Source organism: Lolium perenne, chromosome 4 (genome assembly GCF_019359855.2).
Source record: "Lolium perenne isolate Kyuss_39 chromosome 4, Kyuss_2.0, whole genome shotgun sequence".
NCBI classification, from domain to species: domain Eukaryota; kingdom Viridiplantae; phylum Streptophyta; class Magnoliopsida; order Poales; family Poaceae; genus Lolium; species Lolium perenne.
The window spans coordinates 263996094-264019568 of record NC_067247.2 but is presented as its reverse complement, the minus strand read 5'-3'; the positions used below and the strand labels follow the sequence as shown (position 1 = coordinate 264019568).

Below are 23475 nucleotides of genomic sequence, written 5' to 3'. Positions count from 1 at the left end.
AGATCGGAGCTGCTCGGTGGAGTTGGGGAGCGCCCGGATCAGAGCTGCGCGGAGGAGATCTCGGTCGGAGGCGCCCGGCTGGAGCACACGGCGGTGGGAAGCAGGCATGGAAGAGAGATCTTCCTGCTGGGGAATCTCGTCAGGCTACGTGTTGAGCTTCCTCGAACCTGCTCTCGCTTTCCCATGCCGACGCGAAAGAAGGTCTTCTGGCTGGGAAGTTCGCCGGACTCCGTCGCCGGCTCCCTCACGTCGGCTACCGCCGCCGCTCGCTCGCCGGCGCCGACCTGGTAGGAGGCACGGTCGGATTGGGGAGTGTTGTCTCGGCTAGAGGATGTGAACGAGGGGTTCACTTGCGCGGAGTTGGGGTTCACTTCGAGGCTACTGGTTTTTCCGGGCGGGTCGGGTCGGGATAAGATGGTGGTTAGAGGGGGTTCGAGAATAACTATTCTAGAACCACTCTTAAGGGGGGTTCGAGAATAGTTGGGCTCTATATATATATATATATATATATATATATATATATATATATATCATGTTTATGATTCACCTATCTCAAATATGCCCTCTAGCAATTTATTGCATATCAATTCCTCAAAGATCTCTTATGTGCAATATTGATGAAACTGCGAAATAAATCCGTATTTATGATACTTGTTGCCTTTAGAAAAACATTCCAACTAGCTTTACTTCCCTTATTGTTAGTTGTGATGTTTTTGAGATTTTCTTAGTTGAAGCTCATTCATATACCACTAGTGAAAATTGGAGCCATAGGCTATATATGCTTTTTAAGCAAATATCCTTTGGTATATTTTATGACTTCGTCTTGGATATCTTGTCTTATTTATTTTATTAATCTCTTGTGTGTGCATGTTTATTTATGGATCATCTTGTCCACTTTAGAAACTCATATACATGAGAGCGTTAATCCGTCACCTTGATATCCTTGTTCTTTGCCAACCATCTTCTTATCCTTTTGATTTTAGTGTTGTTGGTAAAGAAGATTTATGAGTGCTTGGTTTATTTGTTTTTCTTCATGCACTCATATCTCATAATTGTTGGACTCAAGTTGTTCTTGATAAGCATATTCTTTTTATCTTAGTTGTGCTCTAAATGATATATAGGGAGTGAGGATTCCATGTTTGTGCATATTGTATTCAAATGCAAACATTATAAATTGTGCACGAACCTTGGGGAGCTTTCTTATTTTATTTAGAGCACTATATCTCTCTTATCATGATATCTTTGTTTGTCCAATTGGATCTTTGATTGCTTGCTTTATTTGTTGAATCTCACTTCACCATGTTATCTTTATGCAATCTTTGATCCTCAATATAGTTTTACTTCCTTCAAGTATTCATCATTGGATATGTGCACTTGATTCCACTCAAACTATGAGAAGTGCACACCTTGGGGAGGAACTCACATTATATTGGCTTTCTAAAATTTTCACCCATTTTGGCACTTGTTGCCAATGGGGGAGAAGTTTAGAGGGTTTAAGGGAACGGTTTTATACTTAATTTTGGTTTGTGCTTAAGTGTTTTGCCTCTCATGCATTCCGTATTTATATGTCTTGCATGGTTGTATATATATAGTGGAAACTATCCCAAAGGTTAATCTTGACAATGTATGCAATGAATTCATGTTCATCACACGTGCATACATTGTGGGGGAGTTTTCTCTATATATATTAGTTCTACTCACATCCCTTGCATTTGTTGTAGTTGTTTGAGTAGAGCCGGTTTTGATATGGGCTAGTAGCTTTGTGTTACTTGACCATATCAAATACAACCTCTTGTATACAACTTATTCTCGGATAAGTTGCGTACTTGTTTCTAATATTCATTATATAAACCCTCTTATTGTGATTGTCATCAATTACAAAAATGGGGGAGATTGTAAGGGTACATTGCCCCTATGTGTGGTTTTGGTAATTAATGACAACCCCTATGGACTAATGTTTTCATTGAGTTTATATGAAGGAATATTCCATAGGTTCTACTTGTATTCCATGTGTTGGATTCAAGTATGGATGCCATGTAAATAAAGATACATCTTGTGTATTGGCATCAAGATCATCGATTTGAAGACATATATGTGATATGATCAAGAAGAACAAATGAAGATGGAGTTCTTATGTGGAACTCAATATTAGCCATGCTCTATCTTATGTGAGTATGAGAAGATACAAGGTTGAGTTGGGCAAGTTCAAGATGAGCATCTCAAGTGGATCACATGCTTGAAGCTTGCCGTCCATTTGGTGATAATGGAATTGTGAAGATGTGCATCAATGAAGCTTTCCCATCATAGTGTATGGGGGAGCATTTGTGAGTCTTCACAAAGCAACAATGATCAAGTTGTGGCATTCCGGCTTGTGTAGAGCTTGAAGAGTTATCATCAAGATCAAGCGGGATGCGCAAGGCAAAGGTATGACCTTGATAGGTTTTCCTTTTATCGGTCTCAAGGTGGTTGATGGGAGACCGGATTATAGGATTGATAGCCGCACTATTAAGAGGGGCATTCGGTTGAGTAACTTGATCACATCGTCTTAGGGAGCTCAATCCTTTGCATAATTTGCATATCCTTATTGCTTCTTGGTGTTTCTCTGTGTGAGGTTCTTGAGCTTGTTGCTAGCTTTACAACAAGCCCAAGTTCATCGAAAACGGAATCCGCATGCATCTTCTATTGCGTTTTCGAGTTTGGACATCTTCACTGTTTCTTGACGGTGGGAGACTCCCTCTCTAAAATCATCTAAAATGTTCTGTGATGAGTCTCCATATTTCCAACAAAATTGGTTTCATGCGAATCGGAGTTCGGGAGCATTAGTTATTAAGGAAAAAGGAAAAGGAAGAAAAGAATAAAAAAAGAAAAAAAAGGGGAGGGGCAGCCGGTCGGCCGACCGGCCTGCCGGGCCAAGCGCCGTCCCACCCGGCCGAAACTGGCCCGGACGCTCGTGCCATCCGGGCGGCGTCCCGTGGGCCTCGCGGCCTGGTCCGACCCAGTGCCCGGCCACCGACCGGCCCGCCGGAGCAGGCGCCACCGACTGGCCACCCACCCGGCTGGGCCTCACCCCGCTGCGGCCCACCTCCCGCGCTGGCCTGGGCTAGCTGCCGCCTGTGCGGCGTGCCGCCCCGCCCGGCTGCTGGGCCGGCCCGACCGGTCAGCCGACCGGGCTCCTCAGCGCCAAATCCGGTCGGCCGGCCTGGCAGCCGGCTGGGCCGTTTTTTCTGCTCTTTTCACTGTGCAGTTTTTCTGTTTACCCCCCCAACGGTTCTATTTCCCCCTTAGCTATAAATAGGCTTCTTCCACCTTGAGCTGAGTTAGTTCTTCCCCTTTCTTCACCTCCATTGTTGCTCTTGGAAGAACTTGCTCTCCCCTTTGATTCCTCCCATGATTCTTGCCCATTCTTGAGGATTTGAGAGAGGAGATCTAGATCTACAATCCTCACCAATCCATTTCTCCTCTAAGTGAGCGGAACTCTTGGGATCTAGATCTTGGAGTCTTTTGTTGACTTTCCCCATTCTTCTTCCTCTCCAATCTCATCCAAGCATTTGTTGTTTGGGTGGGATTTGAGTGTGAAGGACTTGAACACCTCTAGTGTTCTTGCTTTGCATCATTGCATAGCGTTGAGCTCTCCACCACGATTAGTTCGAGTGAGAGACCGTGAGCTTGTTACTCTTGGAGGGAGACCTCCTAGTTGGCTTGGTTGGTGCCCCGGTGATCTCTTCGTGGAAGATTGTGAAGGGGCCCGGGCTTCTCCTTCGTGGAGCTTGTGAAGTGGTTGTGGAGCTTGCCATCTCCGGAGCGGAGGAAAAGCTAACCATAAGGAAAGGGCCATTATCCTTCGTGGGTGTGGTTCGGAGAATAGGGTGAGTCTTCGTGGCGCGGAGAATCCTTCGTGGGACCTCCACTCCTCCAAACGTGACGTACCTTCTTGCAAAGGAAGGGAACACGGGAATACATCCTCGTCTCCGCGTGTCTCGGTTATTTCTATACCCGAGCTCTCTTTCCTTGTGATAGCCATCGTGCTTGAAGTACATATATCTTGCTATCACTTGTGCTACATATATCTTGTGCATATCTTACTTAGCTCTAGTTGATATTATTACACTTAGTTGAGCTTAGCATATTTAGGGTTTGTGCTTCTAAACTAAACGATAGTTTAATTCCGCATTCTTACAAGACAAATCTGCAAGAGTTTTTAATTGCCTATTCACCCCCCCCCCCCTCTAGGCGACATCTCGATCTTTCAGTGTCGAATGACACCAGTTCTTTGGAAGAGGTGACGAGCAGCAAGCGCCACCGTGAGGACGACGAGACGGGACCATCAAAGAAGTAGTAGTTTAATTTTTTTCAAAATTTTTATATGTAATTTTTTTATGTTTTTTCAAAGTTTTAATACGTAATTTGTTTATGTTGCACCGCCTTGAAAATTAGTACACCGTTATTTCTTCACCGTACCTACAAATTTCTTCTATCTATTAAAATAAAAAATAGAATGTTATTTTAAAGTTTTACGGGCGCGTTTGAGGGACGCGGTTTGGGAGCGACATCCCCCAAACGCGGCACGAAGGAAACACGTCACCTAAACGCTCGATCCGGCGTTGTTTGGAGGAAGCTTTGGGGGACATTGTTGGAGATGCTCTAAAGGCTTAAGAATTTCGGGCTCCGTCCCTTAGCACCGCAGCCAATATTTGTACGCTAATAGTGTTACAGTTAAAATTATAATTAATTAGTGATAGGAAACGTATTGTAGTTGAACTTTATAACCTGATCTAATAAATAAAATTATCAACACAAGCTGAAATAAAACAAGGGAAAGCTAGATTAAAACACAAGACTGATTTTCAGGATGATTAGATGCCCGTGGCAGGGGAGTTGGACCGGCGTGGCGTTGTATATCTGATGTGCCGGGCTTGTCGTCAATACTATCATGATAATACTTGCGGAGGAGTACCCCTAAAGCAAGCTTCGCAGATGTAGCCGTTGATCGATTTGGCACCCCCAACATTGGCATGTTTCACCGAAACTCCTCCGATGAACCCAAACAATTGCCGAAACATACTTCAATAAATTCTCTCATTACATCAAGTGATTTACAACATAAAAAACTTCAGTATGTAACCCTGATAGGCCCAATCACTTATGAAAAATAGACAGCAATTGGAGAAAAATAGATTCAAGTCCATGCGTTTCATATTTGCGCGCTTGCTTCTAATTTTTGTTGTCTACATGCATTACATTAGTTTTAAAAACAGATAAACAGAAAAATAGACAGCAATTGGAGTAACAATTTTCAATGTCAAGCAACTTTCGACACGAAAAAATAGATATCTGTTTCAACAAAAAGAAATGTTCCTCAGATTCAAAAAATGTTCGCGAGGTTAACAAAATATTTATAGCTCACCAAAAGTATTCATGAAACTCTAATTTTTTGCGAGGTTTAAAAAATGTTTGTACAAATCAAAATAATTTTTCATGACTTTCAAACTATATTGGTGAGGCTTGAAAATTGTACGAGGTTCAAAACTAGATGTTCACAATAATTTTTCACAAGGTTTAAGAAAATATTGGCGAGGTTCAAAACTTGTATGGTGAATTTTTAGAATTGTTCGCAAGGTTCAAAAAATATGGGCAAAGGTTTGGAAATTGTTCATACAGTTTTAAAAAAAGGGTTCACAAGGTTTGAGAAAATATTGGTGAGGTTCAAAACTTGCTTGTCGATTTAAAACAAAAAATCTTCGCGAGGTTCAAAAAATATTTGGGAGGTTTAAAAATTATTTTTACAGTTAAAAAAAATGGTCGTGAGGTTTAAGAAAATATTGGCCAGTTTCAGAATTTGTTCGCAAAGTTTTTTCAATAGTTGTTCATGAGGTTCAAAAAATATTTCCGAGGTTTGAAATTTTTTCGCGTAGTTTAAAAATATGGTTCATGAGGTTTAAGAAACTATTGGCCTGGTTCAAAACTTGTTCGCAGAGTTTAAAAAGTGTCCGCTAGGTTCTCAAACATATTCACGAGAGTCAAAAGTTGTTTGCACAATGATAGAAATTTGTCCGCGAGATTCTTCAACATATTGGCGGGGTTCCAAAATTGTTCGTACTATTTGAAAAATTGTTTGTGGATTCAAAGATGTTTGTATGGTTCAAACAAATTCCTCACGAAAATAAAAAAATTCACGGGATTCGTCAAATATTCTACAGTTCAAAACAAATGTTAGTGAGATTAAAAAAATATTCATACGAGAGAAAAAATATTTGCGTAGTTCTAAATAATTCTTCCAAGTTTACAACAAATTGTTAACTCATAACGCCAAAAATTAAATTATTATTAAAAAATAAAATAAAAGCACGAAAAAGATGAACAAAGTTGAAGAAATTACAAAATGAATGAAAAGTAAACTATAGGAAAATTTTAAAATGTGAAGGTAATTTGTAAAAATGTTCAAGGATTTTAGAATGTAATAACATTAGGGAATTTTAAAAAAATGTTTTAAGAATTGAAAAATGCTTCACGGATTTGAAAATATTCACGACTTTGAAATAATGTTCGTGATTTCTAAAATATTAAGAAAATTTTGAAATATGTTCATGTATTTGTAAAATGTTCTCGAATTTTAGAAATGTTAATGGTTTTAAAAAATAACCATGACTTTCAAAAAAGTCAGCGGGTGTCAAAATATTCCCGAATTTGAAATATGTTCATGAAGTTTTTTAAAAAGTACGTGGATTACAAAATATCATGATTTTAAAAAATTTAATGGTTTCAAAAATTAATCACTGATTTTGAATAATTTCACGAATTCGAAGAAAATGTTGTCAAATTTAAAAATGTTCATGATCTAGATGTTCGCGAAGTGTTAAAAAGTTGAAGGTTTTGAAAATATTCGCAAATTTAAATTGTTCACAAAATCAAATAATGCTCAAGACCTTATAAAGAACCGAAGAAAACAAAAAAAAAAGAAAAAAAAACATGAAAAAAGAATAGGAAAACCAAAAGAAAACAAGTACAGAGTAAAACAAGTGAGGAGTAAAGAACCGTCCGGGAGCTTTCCAAAACTGAACAGAAAATTTCTAAAAAAAAGCCAATCAGAAAAGGTGTAAGCAAGAATGGCTAGATGGGGTTTCGATCGGGTTATGTGACCGGATGAAAAGTAGTAAAACATGGAAGAATAAAAAAGGAAAACAACCGAAAGCTTCCCAAACAACGAAATTCGAACATTGGATATGCGTCGTGGCAAGGACTTCCCCGGGCACAAGTTGATGGCAAGCGTGAATAGCGACTAGCGAGCATAGTGTACGCGTTGCCAGGATATCAAACGCTCTAACGCTTACTGGGCTGGCTCAATTATGTCGCTAGTGGGCGGGTGGTGCTATGTGCCGACCTGGTCGGCACTGACCACGTCCCGCACACCCCCGGTTATCTGTGGGCTTGGCCCATTATCGCTGATTTCGTTGGTTCGGTTCGGCTGTTAAGTAGGCTGCAGCCCATCAGGTGAACACTTTTCCTTTTTCGTTTTTTTATTTTCCTGTTTACAGTTTTGTTATAAAAAACTAACACTTTACAGGCTTTTTTATATTTTAAAAATTTGTTCAAAATTTCTGACTACAGGTTTTAAAATTTTCGATTTTAAATTCGTTCAAAATTTGAAAATCGTCCAAAATATAAAATTTGTTCAAAATCAAAAAAATTGTTCAAATTTCAAAAAAAAGTTCAAAATTTAAATTTGTTCAGATTTCAATATTCGTTCAAGATTAAAATTTGTTCCAATTTTGAAATTCATTCAAATTTAAAATCGTTCAATATTTAAATTTGTTCAAACTTCAAAATTCGTTTAAATTTGAAAATTCGTTCAAGATTCAAAATTTGTTCAAATTTTGTTAAACTTGAACATTTTAAAATTTGAAAATTTTCGAAAATTACTTTTAAACAGAAAAATAAAACGAGAGAAAAAAAACGAAACAATGGAAAAGAAAACAGAAAAGAAAACAAAAAACGAAAAAAAAAGGAAAAGAAGAAAAAACAAGAAAAAATCGCCTAACCGGGCCGGCCCACACCGCGCGCGGGGGTGTGCGGCGCGGTGCAGGTGCCGACCTGGTCGGCGTATAGGAAACGCCCTAGTGGGCGGCGGCTGCTTAGTGAATGAAGTACAATTTGTTTCGGCTTGTTAACCAACAGCCTGTTAAACTTCCGAAACTAGCACGAAAACTCTAGAAAAAGGCCGACCTCTGGGAAGGGAAGAGACTCGGTCCGCGCGCGACACGTGGTTGAACGTGGGACGCGGAATTTGCCGGTGGACTGCCTCCGCGTTTGACACGTGTTGCTTTCTGGTGATTTTGCGAACCGTCCACTTCTCGTAATGGGTCCGCTTCGCACTTATCGGGTTTACGGAGACCCGTTTCGCTGTGGTTTTATCTCCGTTTTTTCCCTTATTCTTCTTCTGTCGTCTGGGAGGTTCGTGGGTTCTGGTTCTTTCGGCTCGTCGTCTCGTCGGCGGCGCTGCTATTTTCCCTTCTCCTCCGTTGCTGTCGAGAACCTCTCGCAACTCATCGTCGGCGGACGTTTTTCCTGCTCCAGAGGTAAGCGCCGTCGCGTTTTTCTGGCTGCTTAGGGTTTCTAAGATCTTGGTTTTTCCCTTTGATTCGATTAGATCGAATCAGTTTTTTCCCTTTGTATTTCCGGGCAGTGAGTTTTCTGGGGAATTAATGGGAGGGAGGTAGCACTTTCAAATGGAAAATATGCGGAAGGCGGATGCATATGTGTTTTCCCTCAGTAAAGTCGTGCTTGTTTCATCGATTTCTTCCGCTGCTTCTTGGTTACACACCTTGTGAGGAACATTAGTTAGGGTTTCCCTTTGTCGTAGTAGGCGCATAATTCCACAATTCGTGATGACATGCATGTTATTATTTAGGGTTTCTTGGTGTTTCTTCTTGTCGATTTACCCGCCCTGGAGGAGCCGCTGAGTTTCCCGTGTCGTGTTGACATGCAGATGCGACGACTCTGGTGGTTCTTGTGGTTTCTATCTGTGTATTCTGTTGTATTGTTTGGTCTAGTTTTATCACACATCGTACCTGAACTAGTTCTAGGGTTTGTCTAGTGCTTGTTCATAAGATGGTTTTGTACTCCTGTGTGTCCAGCCATTTCTGTCGGGTACTTGCTGTCCTTTGTGTATGGTACTTGTTCGTGTTTGTCCTTGGTACTCGTGTGACAATTTGTTCTGTACTTGTGCACTTATATCTCTTGTACTTGTGCACCTGTATCTCTTGTAGTTGTGCACCTATAACTCTTGTACTTGTGCACCTATATCTCTTGTACTTGTGCACCTATATCTCTTGTACTTGTGCACCTGTATCTCTTGTAGTTGTGCACCTATAACTCTTGTACTTGTGCACCTATATCTCTTGTACTTGTGCACCTATATAACTTGTACTTGTGCACCTATATCTCTTGTACTTGTGCTCCTATATAACTTGTACTTGTGCACCTATATCTCTTGAACTTGTGCACCTATATAATTTGTACTTGTACTTGAGCACCGACTTGTATTGTAATTGTGCACTGATAAATTCAAATTGGTCGGTATTTGTGTATAGACTTGTACAATTTGTTTCTTTTCTAGAGTTTTCGTTTGTGCTAGTGTTTATCTGGTTGTTTTTTTGTCTAGTTTCCCTTGGTCTATTTGTTGTATAGTTTAGCGGCACCAAAGTTGCTGCTCGGTTACACGTCTTTGCCAGTGCATGCGTGTAAATTATGTTGGTCTCTTTTGGTTTGTTTGGTTGTCAATGTATCTGCTCCAGAGGCGCGTATCGTTTTAGATGTGTAGTGAGGATATGCAATTGCTACGACGTAGGTGGTTTGTGTGGTTTCTCTTGTAATCTTTTTTTGTTGTCCTGTTTTTTATAGTTTCGAAAGTGATAAGCTGCATACATCGTACCTGAACTAATTTTAGTATTCACCAGTGCTTGTTCAGGTTGGAACAGATGGCAGATCCAGGTTTTCACTCTCGTGCGGATATTCCTGACCATCTTCGTGAAGCAGTCGATCGTCACATCTCAGATATGTTTCCTGGTGAAATGCATAATGATGTAAGGTTTTTTATTATGTATTTTGATTTTTAATTATTGTGTTATTGTAAATTGCATTCTTAATTGTGTTTTTTATTTACAGTTACGTTGTAAGCTAAGAGAAATGTGGAAGACTTTCTTCACTTCCTCGATGATAAGAACGGGACGTGTTCTTGTTGATCAGATGCGTGATATAGTTTCTCTTTTGTCAATTGAGTTGAAGAAGCAGCCATGTACCTGCAAGGGAAAGGAGCCTGACACTAAAAATGATGTTGGAGTGGATGCACGCCCAGAAATCATCAGGGGCGTCCGGGTAGTCTCAAGACCACCCAGCCCTGATGCACCTGTTGATGGTACTAACGAGCCTTTCATGGACGAAGATCCTGAACCTGATGATTATTGTATTGAGGAATGTTGTCTTGAGCGTGGGGGGCCATGTACTCGCAAGCGAAAGGAGCCTGGAACTGAAAATGTTGTTGGAAGTAGTTCTATGGCACAGGAGGATGATGCCTATGCAGACACCGATTCTGATGATTGTCTTGAGCTTAAGGAGCTAACTGGGGAAGAGGATGTTCCTGTAACTGCTTTGCATAGAATGTTGTTTGCTGATGTACTTCAGGCTCCTAGGAATTACATTGAAGGGTAACCGTTGGAATTCAATTTTCCATCTTTTTTTCATCTTTTTTTTTGTATAGACGGATGTTTATTCCTGTTGTTTTAAACAATTGCAGTAGCGAGAAAATACTTGAAGTTGGTGGAAAGTCTGTCAGCTGGCATAATTTCTACGTTGCTATGAAGGGTGGTGGTTTCATGGATCCTTCTGTTATGGATGTATTTCTTAAGTGCATTGACGATGGTCTTGATTTCTTATTTATTCCAAGCTCTTTGACGGTACGTCATGTGTATATGTTTTAGATTTATCTATTTTTTAATTAAATGTTTTTAGCATTTAGTTTTTTAAACATTTTCTTGTTGTTTCTTCCAGCATATTCTTGATGTGGACGAGGCGGACCCTATTCATCTTGCTGCAAGTTTTGCTGGACATGATCTGAAGTACTATGTTTTGGATAGGGAAGAGGCATGTTTGTCATGTTTTGTTTGGCGCTTATATTTTTTCTATTACAAGTATTGTGGATGCTTTCTTATTTCTCGTGTGATTGTTTATTTTCAAACAGGTCTACATTGCTTGTTGCGATTACAGCCATTGGTGGGTTATCTTTGTCGACATCCATTTCAGGAAATTTAGAGTGTCTAGCTCACTGAAATTGACTGAATCTCAGATGGCTTCTACTGAAAGAATTGTATGGTTTTCGTTGCATTCTAGCTAATTAAATAATTATTTGCACATGACAACAATAACTTTTATTTTTTATTCTTTCAGTGCAAATCATTCAAGAAACTTTACATTCATCTTCATGGTGTCGAGGGATTAAATATCTCATCGTTCAAGATAAAAGTTTGCCGCACCCCTTCTTGTTCAGAGTAATCATCTTTTTTTAATGTGAACTATGATTTTATATTGTTTACTGTGTTTGGATTTAGTTGTTTCTTTCTTTCTGACCATTAGGAAAAGCGCGAGGCGTGACTGTGGTATCTATGCAATGAGGTTCATTTGGATATTCAAGGCTAATTTTTACCCAAATGTATTCAAGGTAGGTAATGTGTTGTGTTCATACTTTTATTCAATAGTATATAAGGCAGGTTTTTAGTTATTGTTCACTGTATAATAGTACATGTCAATGGTTCTTTTTAGTACTTGTGCATCCTTTTTTTTAGTAGTTGTGAACTTTTTCGTTCGACGCTTGTGCATTCTGAATTTTTGTGCATTTTTCGTTTAAGATAACTAATCATTGTGTTGTTTCGTGTTTTTCAGGCTGACATCGAAAGTTTTCGACAGTTCTTCACCGGAATGATGCTCACTTATGATTCTCCTGATTATTTGGCAAGTTTCGTACGCGAACAGATCGAAGAATTCAAAAGTAAGTACTGTTTTTTAATGGTTAACCTTTATTCACCAGTGAAGTCAATGAAGTGAACTTGATTTTACAAAAATAAGTAGATAAGAACATTACATATCCATTTCCATTTTCGGTATCATATATTCTAAATATTCCTGTTTCCTCCTCCTTGATTGATTCCTACTTTTGTTGCTCTCCTTTTGATATCCTTTGTTCATTGTCGACCTCTGCAAAATAAATAGATTTCAAATTTATGTTTAGCCTGTCGGAAAAAGCAGATTATTTGCATCAGTAGGTTTTCATCACTGACAAAGTAACTTCATGGGCACACTTACCTTGTTAATATGTTTCTTGTACCAAATACTAGATATTCCATGTTGCATCTTATTCTTCCGTTGTGGTAGTACATACCGTACGTGTTTCCTGGTTGTGTTGTTCTTTCTGTTGTGTTACTATCGTTATTTCTGTGTGTGTTGCTTGATTGATCATGTGCTGTATTGCTTGTATATCTCTGCTATGATCTTTGCTTCTGTCTGCTTTCTTTCTTTGCTTGTCTTGTTACTGTCTTTGCCTCTGCTGCAATTTGTGCTTTCAGTGCTTCACATCCTGTTCTGTTGTGTCCTGATGTTTTGCAGTGTCCGCATTTTATTTGTCTAGTTTTCTGTCTTTTTTCTGAACCTGGCATCATTCTGTCTCCTCTTTTTGTTCCTCTTCTGTCGGACATTGGTGGGTCACGTAATGTTTCGTTGCTACCTGTTTCTTCATCGTGTAGTTTTTTAGCTCCTTCATCTTCTCTTATTGCTGCCAGCACTTTTGTTTCCATATAACGCATACACTGAATCATGACATTATATGCTTTGTCATTTGGGCACGCTTTGTTGCAAAGTTCTGCCATATGGCTCATCACACCGGCAAACTTTAGTGTTTCGTCTCCGCAAGAAGCATCTGCGACATTTCCTAATGTTGCGAGTTCCATGTCTAAGTCTTTTCTCCATCTTTTAATCACAAAACTCTCTAGCAAATCATTGATCTCCATGTGAACCATTGCTTTTATTACATGGCAGCAATGTATACCATCCCTCTGCATCTTTTTGCAGGAACACATGAAGTTCTTTTTTTCATCGTCAAATGTGACGTCAAACAACTCCCTTTTGAATTCCATGTGGTTGTAGAATTTCACTATTCTTTTCAGCCGCAGGTGGCGACCAGGTTCAAGTGATCCATCTACCTTGAATGCCATGTTGTTTGTGATCTCGATCTGGAACTTCTCGAATATTTCATGTGTGAATTGTTCAAGAGCTTGCTTCTCAAACGGATGTCTTGTTACTAGTTTTGTTGTTTTCAGTGTTGATGTGAGCTTCTTCTTGTCCAGGGCAGATAATGAAGGAGATATGCCCTAGAGGCAATAATAAAGTGGTTATTATTTATATCTTTATGTTTATGATAAATGTTTATATATCATGCTAGAATTGTATTAACCGAAACATTAGTACATGTGTGATATGTAGACAAACAAGAAGTCCCTAGTATGCCTCTTAAACTAGCTTGTTGATTAATGGATGATTAGTTTCATAATCATGAACATTGGATGTTATTAATAACAAGGTTATGTCATTGTGTGAATGATATAATGGACACACCCAATTAAGCGTAGCATAAGATCTCGTCATTAAGTTATTTGCTATAAGCTTTCGATACATAGTTACCTAGTCCTTATGACCATGAGATCATGTAAATCACTTATACCGGAAAGGTACTTTGATTGCACCAAACACCACTGCGTAAATGGGTGGCTATAAAGGTGGGATTAAGTATCCGGAAAGTATGAGTTGAGGCATATGGATCAACAGTGGGATTTGTCCATCCCGATGACGGATAGATATACTCTGGGCCCTCTCGGTGAAATGTCGTCTAATGTCTTGCAAGCATATGAATGAGTTCATAAGAGACCACATACCACGGTACGAGTAAAGAGTACTTGTCAGGAGACGAGGTTGAACAAGGTATAGAGTGATACCGAAGATCAAACCTCGGACAAGTAAAATATCGCGAGACAAAGGGAATTGGTAATGTATGTGAATGGTTCATTCGATCACTAAAGTCATCGTTGAATATGTGGGAGCCATTATGGATCTCCAGATCCCGCTATTGGTTATTGGTCGGAGTGAGTACTCAACCATGTCCGCATAGTTCTCGAACCGTAGGGTGACACACTTAAAGTTGGATGTTGAAATGGTAGCACTTGAATTATGGAATGGAGTTCGAATATTTGTTCGGAGTCCCGGATGAGATCCCGGACATCACGAGGAGTTCCGGAATGGTCCGGAGAATAAGATTCATATATAGGATGTCATTTTATGTGAAATAAAATGTCGCGGAAGGTTCTATGGAAGGTTCTAGAAGGTTCTAGAAAAGTCCGGAAGAAACCACCAAGGAAGGTGGAGTCCACAAGGGACTCCACCTCCATGGCCGGCCAGCCCTAGATGGGGTGGAGTCCCAAGTGGACTCCACCATAGGGGGCCGGCCACCCCCCACATGGGAGGTGGGAATCCCACCTTTGGGTGGGAGTCCTAGTTGGGCTAGGTTTCCCCCTCCTATGGAAGGTTTTGGTTTCGGGTCTTATTCGAAGACTTGGACACCAACACTTGGGATCCACCTATATAATGAGGGGCCAAGGGAGGGGGCCGGCCACCCCAAGACCACAAGCTGGCCGCCCCCATAGAGTGGCCGGCCACCCCTCCCAAACCCTAGCCAAGCTCCTCCACTCCATATTGCCCGCGTAGCTTAGCGAAGCTCCGCCGGACTTCTACACCACCACCGACACCACGCCGTCGTGCTGTCGGATTCAAGAGGAGCTACTACTTCCGCTGCCCGCTGGAACGGGGAGGTGGACGTCGTCTTCATCAACAACCGAACGTGTGACCGAGTACGGAGGTGCTGCCCGTTCGTGGCGCCGGAACCGATCGTGATCAAGATCTTCTACGCGCTTTTGCAAGCGGCAAGTGATCGTCTACCGCAGCAACAAGAGCCTCCTCTTGTAGGCTTTGGAATCTCTTCAAGGGTGAGACACGATACCCCCTCGTTGCTACCGTCTTCTAGATTGCATCTTGGCTTGGATTGCGTGTTCGCGGTAGGAAATTTTTTGTTTTCTATGCAACGTTTTCCTACAGTGGTATCAGAGCCGTGTCTATGCATAGATGGTTGCACGAGTAGAACACAATGGTTTGTGGGCGTTGATGCTCTTGTTATCTTTAGTTTGAGTACTTTGCATCTTTATGGCATAGTGGGATGAATCGGCTCGGACTAACTTTACATGACCGCGTTCATGAGACTTGTTCCTCGTTCGACATGCAACTTGTATTGCATAAGAGGCTTTGCGGGTGTCTGTCTCTCCTACTATAGTAGAGATTCAATTTACTCTTCTATTGAAAACATTAGTATCAACGTTGTGGTTCATGTTCGTAGGTAGATTAGATCTCTCTCGAAAACCCTAAACCACGTAAAATATGCAAACCAAATTAGAGACGTCTAACTTGTTTTTGCAGGGTTTGGTGATGTGATATGGCCATAATATGATGGTGAATATGTATGAGATGATCATTATTGTATTGTGGCAACCGGCAGGAGCCTTATGGTTGTCTTTAAATTTCATGTTGAGTAGTATTTCAAAGTAGTTGTAATAGTTGCTACATGGAGGACAATCATGAAGACGGCGCCATTGACCTTGACGCTACGCCGACGATGATGGAGATCATGCCCGAAGATGATAGAGATCATATCCGTGCTTTGGAGATGAAGATCAAAGGCGCAAGAACAAAAGGGCCATATCATATCACATATGAACTGCATGTGATGTTAATCCTTTTTATGCATCTTATTTTGCTTAGATCGCGACGGTAGCATTATAAGATGATCCCTCACTAAAATCTCAAGATAATAAAGTGTTCATCCTTAGTAGCACCGTTGCCAAGTCTTGTCGTTTCGAAGCACCTCGTGATGATCGGGTGTGATAGATTCAATAAGTACATATGACGGGTGCAAGACAGTTTTGCACATGCGGATACTAAGGTGGCCTTGACGAGCCTAGCATGTACAGACATGGTATCGGAACACGTGATACCGAAAGGTAGAGCATGAATCATATGGTTGATATGATGAACACTATGAGTGTTCGCCATTGAAATCACACCTTTTCTCGTGATGATCGGGTTTAGGTGCGGTGGATTTGGTTCGTGTGATCACTAAGACAATGCGAGGGATATTGTTTTGAGTGGGAGTTCACTTAGGTTTTTAATTATATTGAATTAAAATTTGAACTCAATTTGTCATAAACTTAGTCTAAACTATTGCAAATATATGTTGTAGAGATGGCGTCCCCAATCAATTTTAATCAGTTCCTAGAGAAAGAGAAACTTAAGAGCAACGGTAGCAACTTCACCGACTGGTTCCGTCATGTGAGGATCTTCCTCTCTGGCGGAAATCTGCAATTTGTGCTTGATGCACCGCTAGGTGACCCTCCTGCAGAAAATGAATCCGATGAAGTAAAAGCTGTTTACGCGACTCGGAAAACTCGGTACTCTCAAGTTCAGTGTGCCATCCTGTGCAGTCTGGAATCCGATCTTCAAAAACGTTTTGAGCACCATGATCCTCATGAGTTGATGAATGAGCTGAAAGCTATATTCGAGACTCATGCGGCAGTGGAATGCTATGAAGCATCGAAACATTTCTTCAGCTGTATGATGGAAGAAGGCAGCTCCGTTAGTGAGCACATGCTCGCCATGACCGGGCATGCGAAGAAACTCAGTGACTTGGGAATAGTGATTCCTAACAGACTGGGGATTAATCGTGTACTTCAATCACTGCCACCAAGTTACAAGAACTTTGTGATGAACTACAATATGCAGAACATGAACAAGGAGTTACCTGAACTTTTTGGCATGCTAAAAGCTGCTGAGATTGAGATCAAGAAAGAGCACCAAGTGTTGATGGTCAACAAGACCACCAGTTTCAAGAAACAGGGCAAGTCTAAGGGAAAATTCAAGAAGGGTGGCAAGAAAGCTGCCACGCCTCCTATGAAACCTAAGAACGGCCCTAAGCCTGATGCTGAGTGCTATTATCGCAAGGAGAAGGGACACCGGAAGCGTAATTGCTCCAAGTATCCGGCTGATCCAAGAGCGGCCTTGTCAAGAAGAAGAAAGAAGGTATATTTGATATACATGTTATAGATGTTCATTTCACTAGTTCTCGTTCTAGTACCTGGGTATTTGATACTGGTTCGGTTGCTCATATTTGTAACTCGAAACAGGAACTAAAGAATAAACGACAACTGCTGAAAGATGAAGTGACGATGCGCGTTGGAAACGGATCCAAGGTCAATGTGATCGCAGTCGGCACACTTCCTCTACATCTACCTTCGGGATTAGTTTTAAGCCTAAATAATTGCTATTATGTACCTGCGTTGAGCATGAACATTATATCTGGAACTTGTTTAATGCAAGACGGTTATTCATTCAAGTCTGAGAATAATGGTTGTTCTATTTTTATGAATAATATCTTTTATGGTCGAGCACCACAAAAGAATGGCTTATTTCTGTTAGATCTCGATAGTAGTGATACGCATATACATAACATTGATGCTAAACGAATTAAACTTAATGATAATTCTACTTATATGTGGCACTGTCGTCTTGGTCATATTGGAGTGAAACGCATGAAGAAACTCCATACTGATGGATTACTTGAATCACTTGACTTTGAGTCACTTGATAGATGCGAAGCATGTCTAATGGGAAAAATGACAAAGACTCCATTTTCTGGTATGATGGAGCGAGCTACTGACTTATTGGAAATCATACATACCGATGTATGTGGACCAATGAGCGTAGCATCGCGCGGTGGTTATCGTTATGTTCTAACCTTCACAGATGATCTGAGTAGATATGGGTATATCTATTTCATGAAACATAAATCCAAAACTTTCGAGAAGTTTAAGGAATTTCAAAGTGAAGTAGAAAATCAACGTAACAAGAAGATCAAATTTCTACGATCTGATCGTGGAGGTGAATATCTGAGTTATGAGTTTGGCATGCATTTAAAGAAATGCGGAATACTTTCACAATTGACACCGCCGGGAACACCTCAACGTAACGGTGTGTCCGAACGTCATGTCGAACTCTCTTAGATATGGTTCGTTCTATGATGTCTCTTACTGATTTGCCTTTATCATTTTGGAGTTATGCATTAGAGACAGCCGCATTCACTTTAAATAGAGCACCATCAAAATCCGTAGAAACGACACCGTATGAATTATGGTTTAATAAGAAACCTAAGCTGTCGTTCCTGAAAGTTTGGGGTTGCGAAGCCTATGTAAAGAAGTTACAACCGGACAAGCTAGAACCCAAAGCGGAGAAATGCGTCTTCATAGGATACCCTAAGGAAACTATAGGGTACACTTTCTATCACAGATCCGAAGGCAAAATCTTTGTTGCTAAGAACGGAACCTTTCTTGAGAAAGAATTTCTCACTAAAGAAGTGACTGGAAGAAAAGTAGAACTCGATGAGATTGATGAATCTATACTCGTTAATCAGAGTAGCGCAGTACCGGAAGTTGTACCTGTACCGCCTACACCGGCAACAGAGGAAGCTAATGATAATGATCATGAAACTTCGAACAAGGAAACTACTGAACCTCGCAGATCGACAAGGGAACGTGCCACTCCTGATTGGTATGATCCTTGTCTAAATGTCATGATTGTAGATAACAATGATGAGGACCCTGCGACGTATGAAGAAGCGATGATGAGCCAAGATTCCAACAAATGGCAAGAAGCCATGAAATCCGAAATGGGATCCATGTATGATAACAAAGTATGGACTTTGGTAGACTTAACTGATAGCCGAAAGGCTGTTGAGAATAAATGGATCTTCAAGAGAAAACAGATCTTGATGGTAATATTACTGTCTATAAAGCTCGACTTGTCGCAAAGGGTTTCCGACAAATTCAAGGAGTTGACTACGATGAGACTTTCTCACCTGTAGCGAAGCTAAAATCTGTGAGGATTTTGTTAGCAATAGCTGCATTTTTCGATTATGAGATTTGGCAGATGGATGTCAAAACGGCGTTCCTTAATGGAGACATTGAGGAAGAGTTGTATATGGTACAACCCAAAGGTTTTGTCGATCCTAAAAATGCTGACAAAGTATGCAAACTTCAGCGTTCAATCTATGGACTGAAGCAAGCATCGAGAAGTTGGAACCGACGCTTTGATAAGGTGATCAAAGACTTCGGGTTTATACAGTGTCATGGAGAGGCCTGTATTTACAAGAAAGTGAGTGGGAGCTCTGTAGCATTCCTGATATTATATGTAGATGACATATTATTGATCGGGAATGATATAGAACTATTAAGCAGTGTTAAAGGTTATTTGAATAATAGTTTTTCAATGAAAGACCTTGGTGAAGCATCGTATATATTAGGCATCAAGATTTATAGAGATAGATCAAGACGCCTAATAGGGCTATCACAGAGTACATATCTGGACAAGATTCTAAAGAAGTTTAGAATGGACGAAAGTAAGAAAGGGTTCTTACCTATGTTACCAGGCAAGGTATTGAGTAAGACTCAAGGACCGGCTACGGCAGAAGAAAGAGAAAGGATGAGTAATATCCCCTATGCCTCGGCAGTAGGATCTATCATGTATGCCATGCTATGTACTAGACCGGATATAGCACATCTTTGTTAGTTTGACTAGCAGATATCAAAGTGATCCGGGGAATGGAACACTCGGACAGCGGTCAAGAATATCCTGAAGTACTTGAAAAGAACTAAGGATATGTTTCTTTGTTATGGAGGTGACCAAGAGCTCGTTGTAAACGGTTACACCGATGCAAGTTGGAACACTGATCCTGATGACTCTAAGTCACAATCTGGGTACGTGTTTATATTGAATGGTGCTACGATGAGCTGGGCAAGCTCGGCGATTGCACGGTGGCGAAGTCTTCAACAGAATCAGAGTACATAAGCGGCTTCGGAGGCTTCATCAAGCAGTATGGATGAAGAGGTTCATTGTAGAGCTCGGTGTGGTTCCTAGTGCATTGGACCCATTAATCATTTACTGTGATAACATGGGTGCCATCGCCAATGCACAAGAGCCAAGGTCACACAAGAGGCTGAAGCATATCAAGCTGTGTTACCACTCGATTCGCGAGTACATCGAAGATGGAGAAGTAAAGATTTGCAAAGTACACACTGATCTGAATGTAGCAGATCCGTTGACTAAAGCTCTCCCTAGGGCAAAGCATGACCACCACCCGAATGCCAGGGGTGTTAGGTATATTACAATGTAATCTAGATTATTGACTCTAGTGCAAGTGGGAGGCTGAAGGAGATATGCCCTAGAGGCAATAATAAAGTGGTTATTATTTATATCTTTATGTTTATGATAAATGTTTATATATCATGCTAGAATTGTATTAACCGAAACATTAGTACATGTGTGATATGTAGACAAACAAGAAGTCCCTAGTATGCCTCTTAAACTAGCTTGTTGATTAATGGATGATTAGTTTCATAATCATGAACATTGGATGTTATTAATAACAAGGTTATGTCATTGTGTGAATGATATAATGGACACACCCAATTAAGCGTAGCATAAGATCTCGTCATTAAGTTATTTGCTATAAGCTTTCGATACATAGTTACCTAGTCCTTATGACCATGAGATCATGTAAATCACTTATACCGGAAAGGTACTTTGATTACACCAAACACCACTGCGTAAATGGGTGGCTATAAAGGTTGGATTAAGTATCCGGAAAGTATGAGTTGAGGCATATGGATCAACAGTGGGATTTGTCCATCCCGATGACGGATAGATATACTCTGGGCCCTCTCGGTGGAATGTCGTCTAATGTCTTGCAAGCATATGAATGAGTTCATAAGAGACCACATACCACGGTACGAGTAAAGAGTACTTGTCAGGAGACGAGGTTGAACAAGGTATAGAGTGATACCGAAGATCAAACCTCGGACAAGTAAAATATCGCGAGACAAAGGGAATTGGTAATGTATGTGAATGGTTCATTCGATCACTAAAGTCATCGTTGAATATGTGGGAGCCATTATGGATCTCCAGATCCCGCTATTGGTTATTGGTCGGAGTGAGTACTCAACCATGTCCGCATAGTTCTCGAACCGTAGGGTGACACACTTAAAGTTGGATGTTGAAATGGTAGCACTTGAATTATGGAATGGAGTTCGAATATTTGTTCGGAGTCCCGGATGAGATCCCGGACATCACGAGGAGTTCCAGAATGGTCCGGAGAATAAGATTCATATATAGGATGTCATTTTATGTGAAATAAAATGTCGCGGAAGGTTCTATGGAAGGTTCTAGAAGGTTCTAGAAAAGTCCGGAAGAAACCACCAAGGAAGGTGGAGTCCACAAGGGACTCCACCTCCATGGCCGGCCAGCCCTAGATGGGGTGGAGTCCCAAGTGGACTCCACCATAGGGGGCCGGCCACCCCCCACATGGGAGGTGGGAATCCCACCTTTGGGTGGGAGTCCTAGTTGGGCTAGGTTTCCCCCTCCTATGGAAGGTTTTGGTTTCGGGTCTTATTCGAAGACTTGGACACCAACACTTGGGATCCACCTATATAATGAGGGGCCAAGGGAGGGGGCCGGCCACCCCAAGACCACAAGCTGGCCGCCCCCATAGAGTGGCCGGCCACCCCTCCCAAACCCTAGCCAAGCTCCTCCACTCCATATTGCCCGCGTAGCTTAGCGAAGCTCCGCCGGACTTCTACACCACCACCGACACCACGCCGTCGTGCTGTCGGATTCAAGAGGAGCTACTACTTCCGCTGCCCGCTGGAACGGGGAGGTGGACGTCGTCTTCATCAACAACCGAACGTGTGACCGAGTACGGAGGTGCTGCCCGTTCGTGGCGCCGGAACCGATCGTGATCAAGATCTTCTACGCGCTTTTGCAAGCGGCAAGTGATCGTCTACCGCAGCAACAAGAGCCTCCTCTTGTAGGCTTTGGAATCTCTTCAAGGGTGAGACTCGATACCCCCTCGTTGCTACCGTCTTCTAGATTGCATCTTGGCTTGGATTGCGTGTTCGCGGTAGGAAATTTTTTGTTTTCTATGCAACGTTTTCCTTCAGATAAGCACTTGTCTTGTATGACCTCATATTGCTCAAGGAACATTGTTATTGTGTCTGTGTGCTGGCTATAGCATTTCCACATGTTATTTGTGCTCTCGCTCCTTCCTGTGCTTGATGAGAATGGGTAAAATTTATCCATGAAGTACGCTGGTACCCACCTGTGTCTTATCCTGAATAACTTGCTTAGGTGTTTTTCTCCGCCAGCATTGTAATCCTTTATCACTTTATTCCATCCCATTTCGAACTCATCTGGTGTGAATGCGTTCTTCGCAATGTACATTAGCAGTTCCGACAGTCCTGAGTTTTTTGCAAAGAAGGTGCTCTCTTTCTGACTCATCTTGGTCACGATGTGGTAGTAGCAGTTCCTGTGGGTTGTTGACTTTAGAACTGTTTGTATTGCTTTCTTCATTGCTTTGTCCTGGTCTGCTATTATTGTCTTTGGTTCTTTTCCACCCATGGCCTGAACAAATGTTTCCAGAACCCATATAAATGTTTCTGTTGTTTGATCCTTCAGCAGAGCAATGGCAAACAGTACTGTGGAGCCGTGATTATTCACCCCAACTATAGGAACAAATGGTAATCCATACTTATTTGTGCTGAAAGTTGTGTCGAAAGATATATAGTCACCGAACAGCTTGTAGTTCATTACGCACATTGCGTCCATCCAAAACAGGCTGCGAACTCTTTTTTCGCTGTCTATTTCCATGGCATGATAGAAGCCAGGTACTGTTTTCTGGAGTGTCTTGAAGCTTTCCAGGCACTTCTGGATGTCATGGTCCTTCTCTATTTGTTGTTGTTGACTCTTTATGTTGCTTAGATCAACAGCATCGAAGGGTATTCCACAGAATTTCCCTCTGATCGACCGAAAGATTAACATCATCTTCCTTGGTGGCAGACGTCCCATCTGTAGTAGTTGAATTAATCTCCTGTCGAGATCAGTCATCCTTTTGTGACAGTGTGCAAACCTAATTAGATAGTCTGTTGGTTCCAGCGGGTGGTTGTGTTCTAAGTGAATCTTCTTGATGTACCAGTATCCATCAAATTGTCTTACAATTATGTGTGCTTTACATCCAGTCTTCAGTAGTATATTTGTTCTGCTCTGCGACGATGGTTCGGCATCTGTGTTTGTGCATCCTTCCTTGTTACATGCGAATATTTGCATGTAGATTTCTCCGTTTTTTCCTGATCTCTTGCTGCTGAACTTCTTCACTTCAAATCCTTCCTTTCTTGCATACAGAGCGTATCTATAGAATGCATCGTCTCTTGTTTTGAAACGGGCACCTTCCTTTGG

At 41.2% G+C, this 23475-nt stretch overlaps 1 protein-coding gene across 1 annotated transcript; it reads right to left on the bottom strand.

The window, feature by feature from the left end:
• Positions 1–12530: 12530 nt before the first annotated feature.
• LOC127328317 (protein FAR-RED IMPAIRED RESPONSE 1-like) lies at positions 12531–23127 on the bottom strand. Its single transcript, XM_071829394.1, has 2 exons — positions 22408–23127; positions 12531–13412 (listed from the first exon to the last, which is right to left on the bottom strand). The coding sequence occupies exons 1-2, from the start codon at positions 23125–23127 to the stop codon at positions 12531–12533; spliced, it is 1602 nt and encodes a 533-aa protein (XP_071685495.1).
• Between the last annotated feature and the right edge of the window lie 348 nt (positions 23128–23475).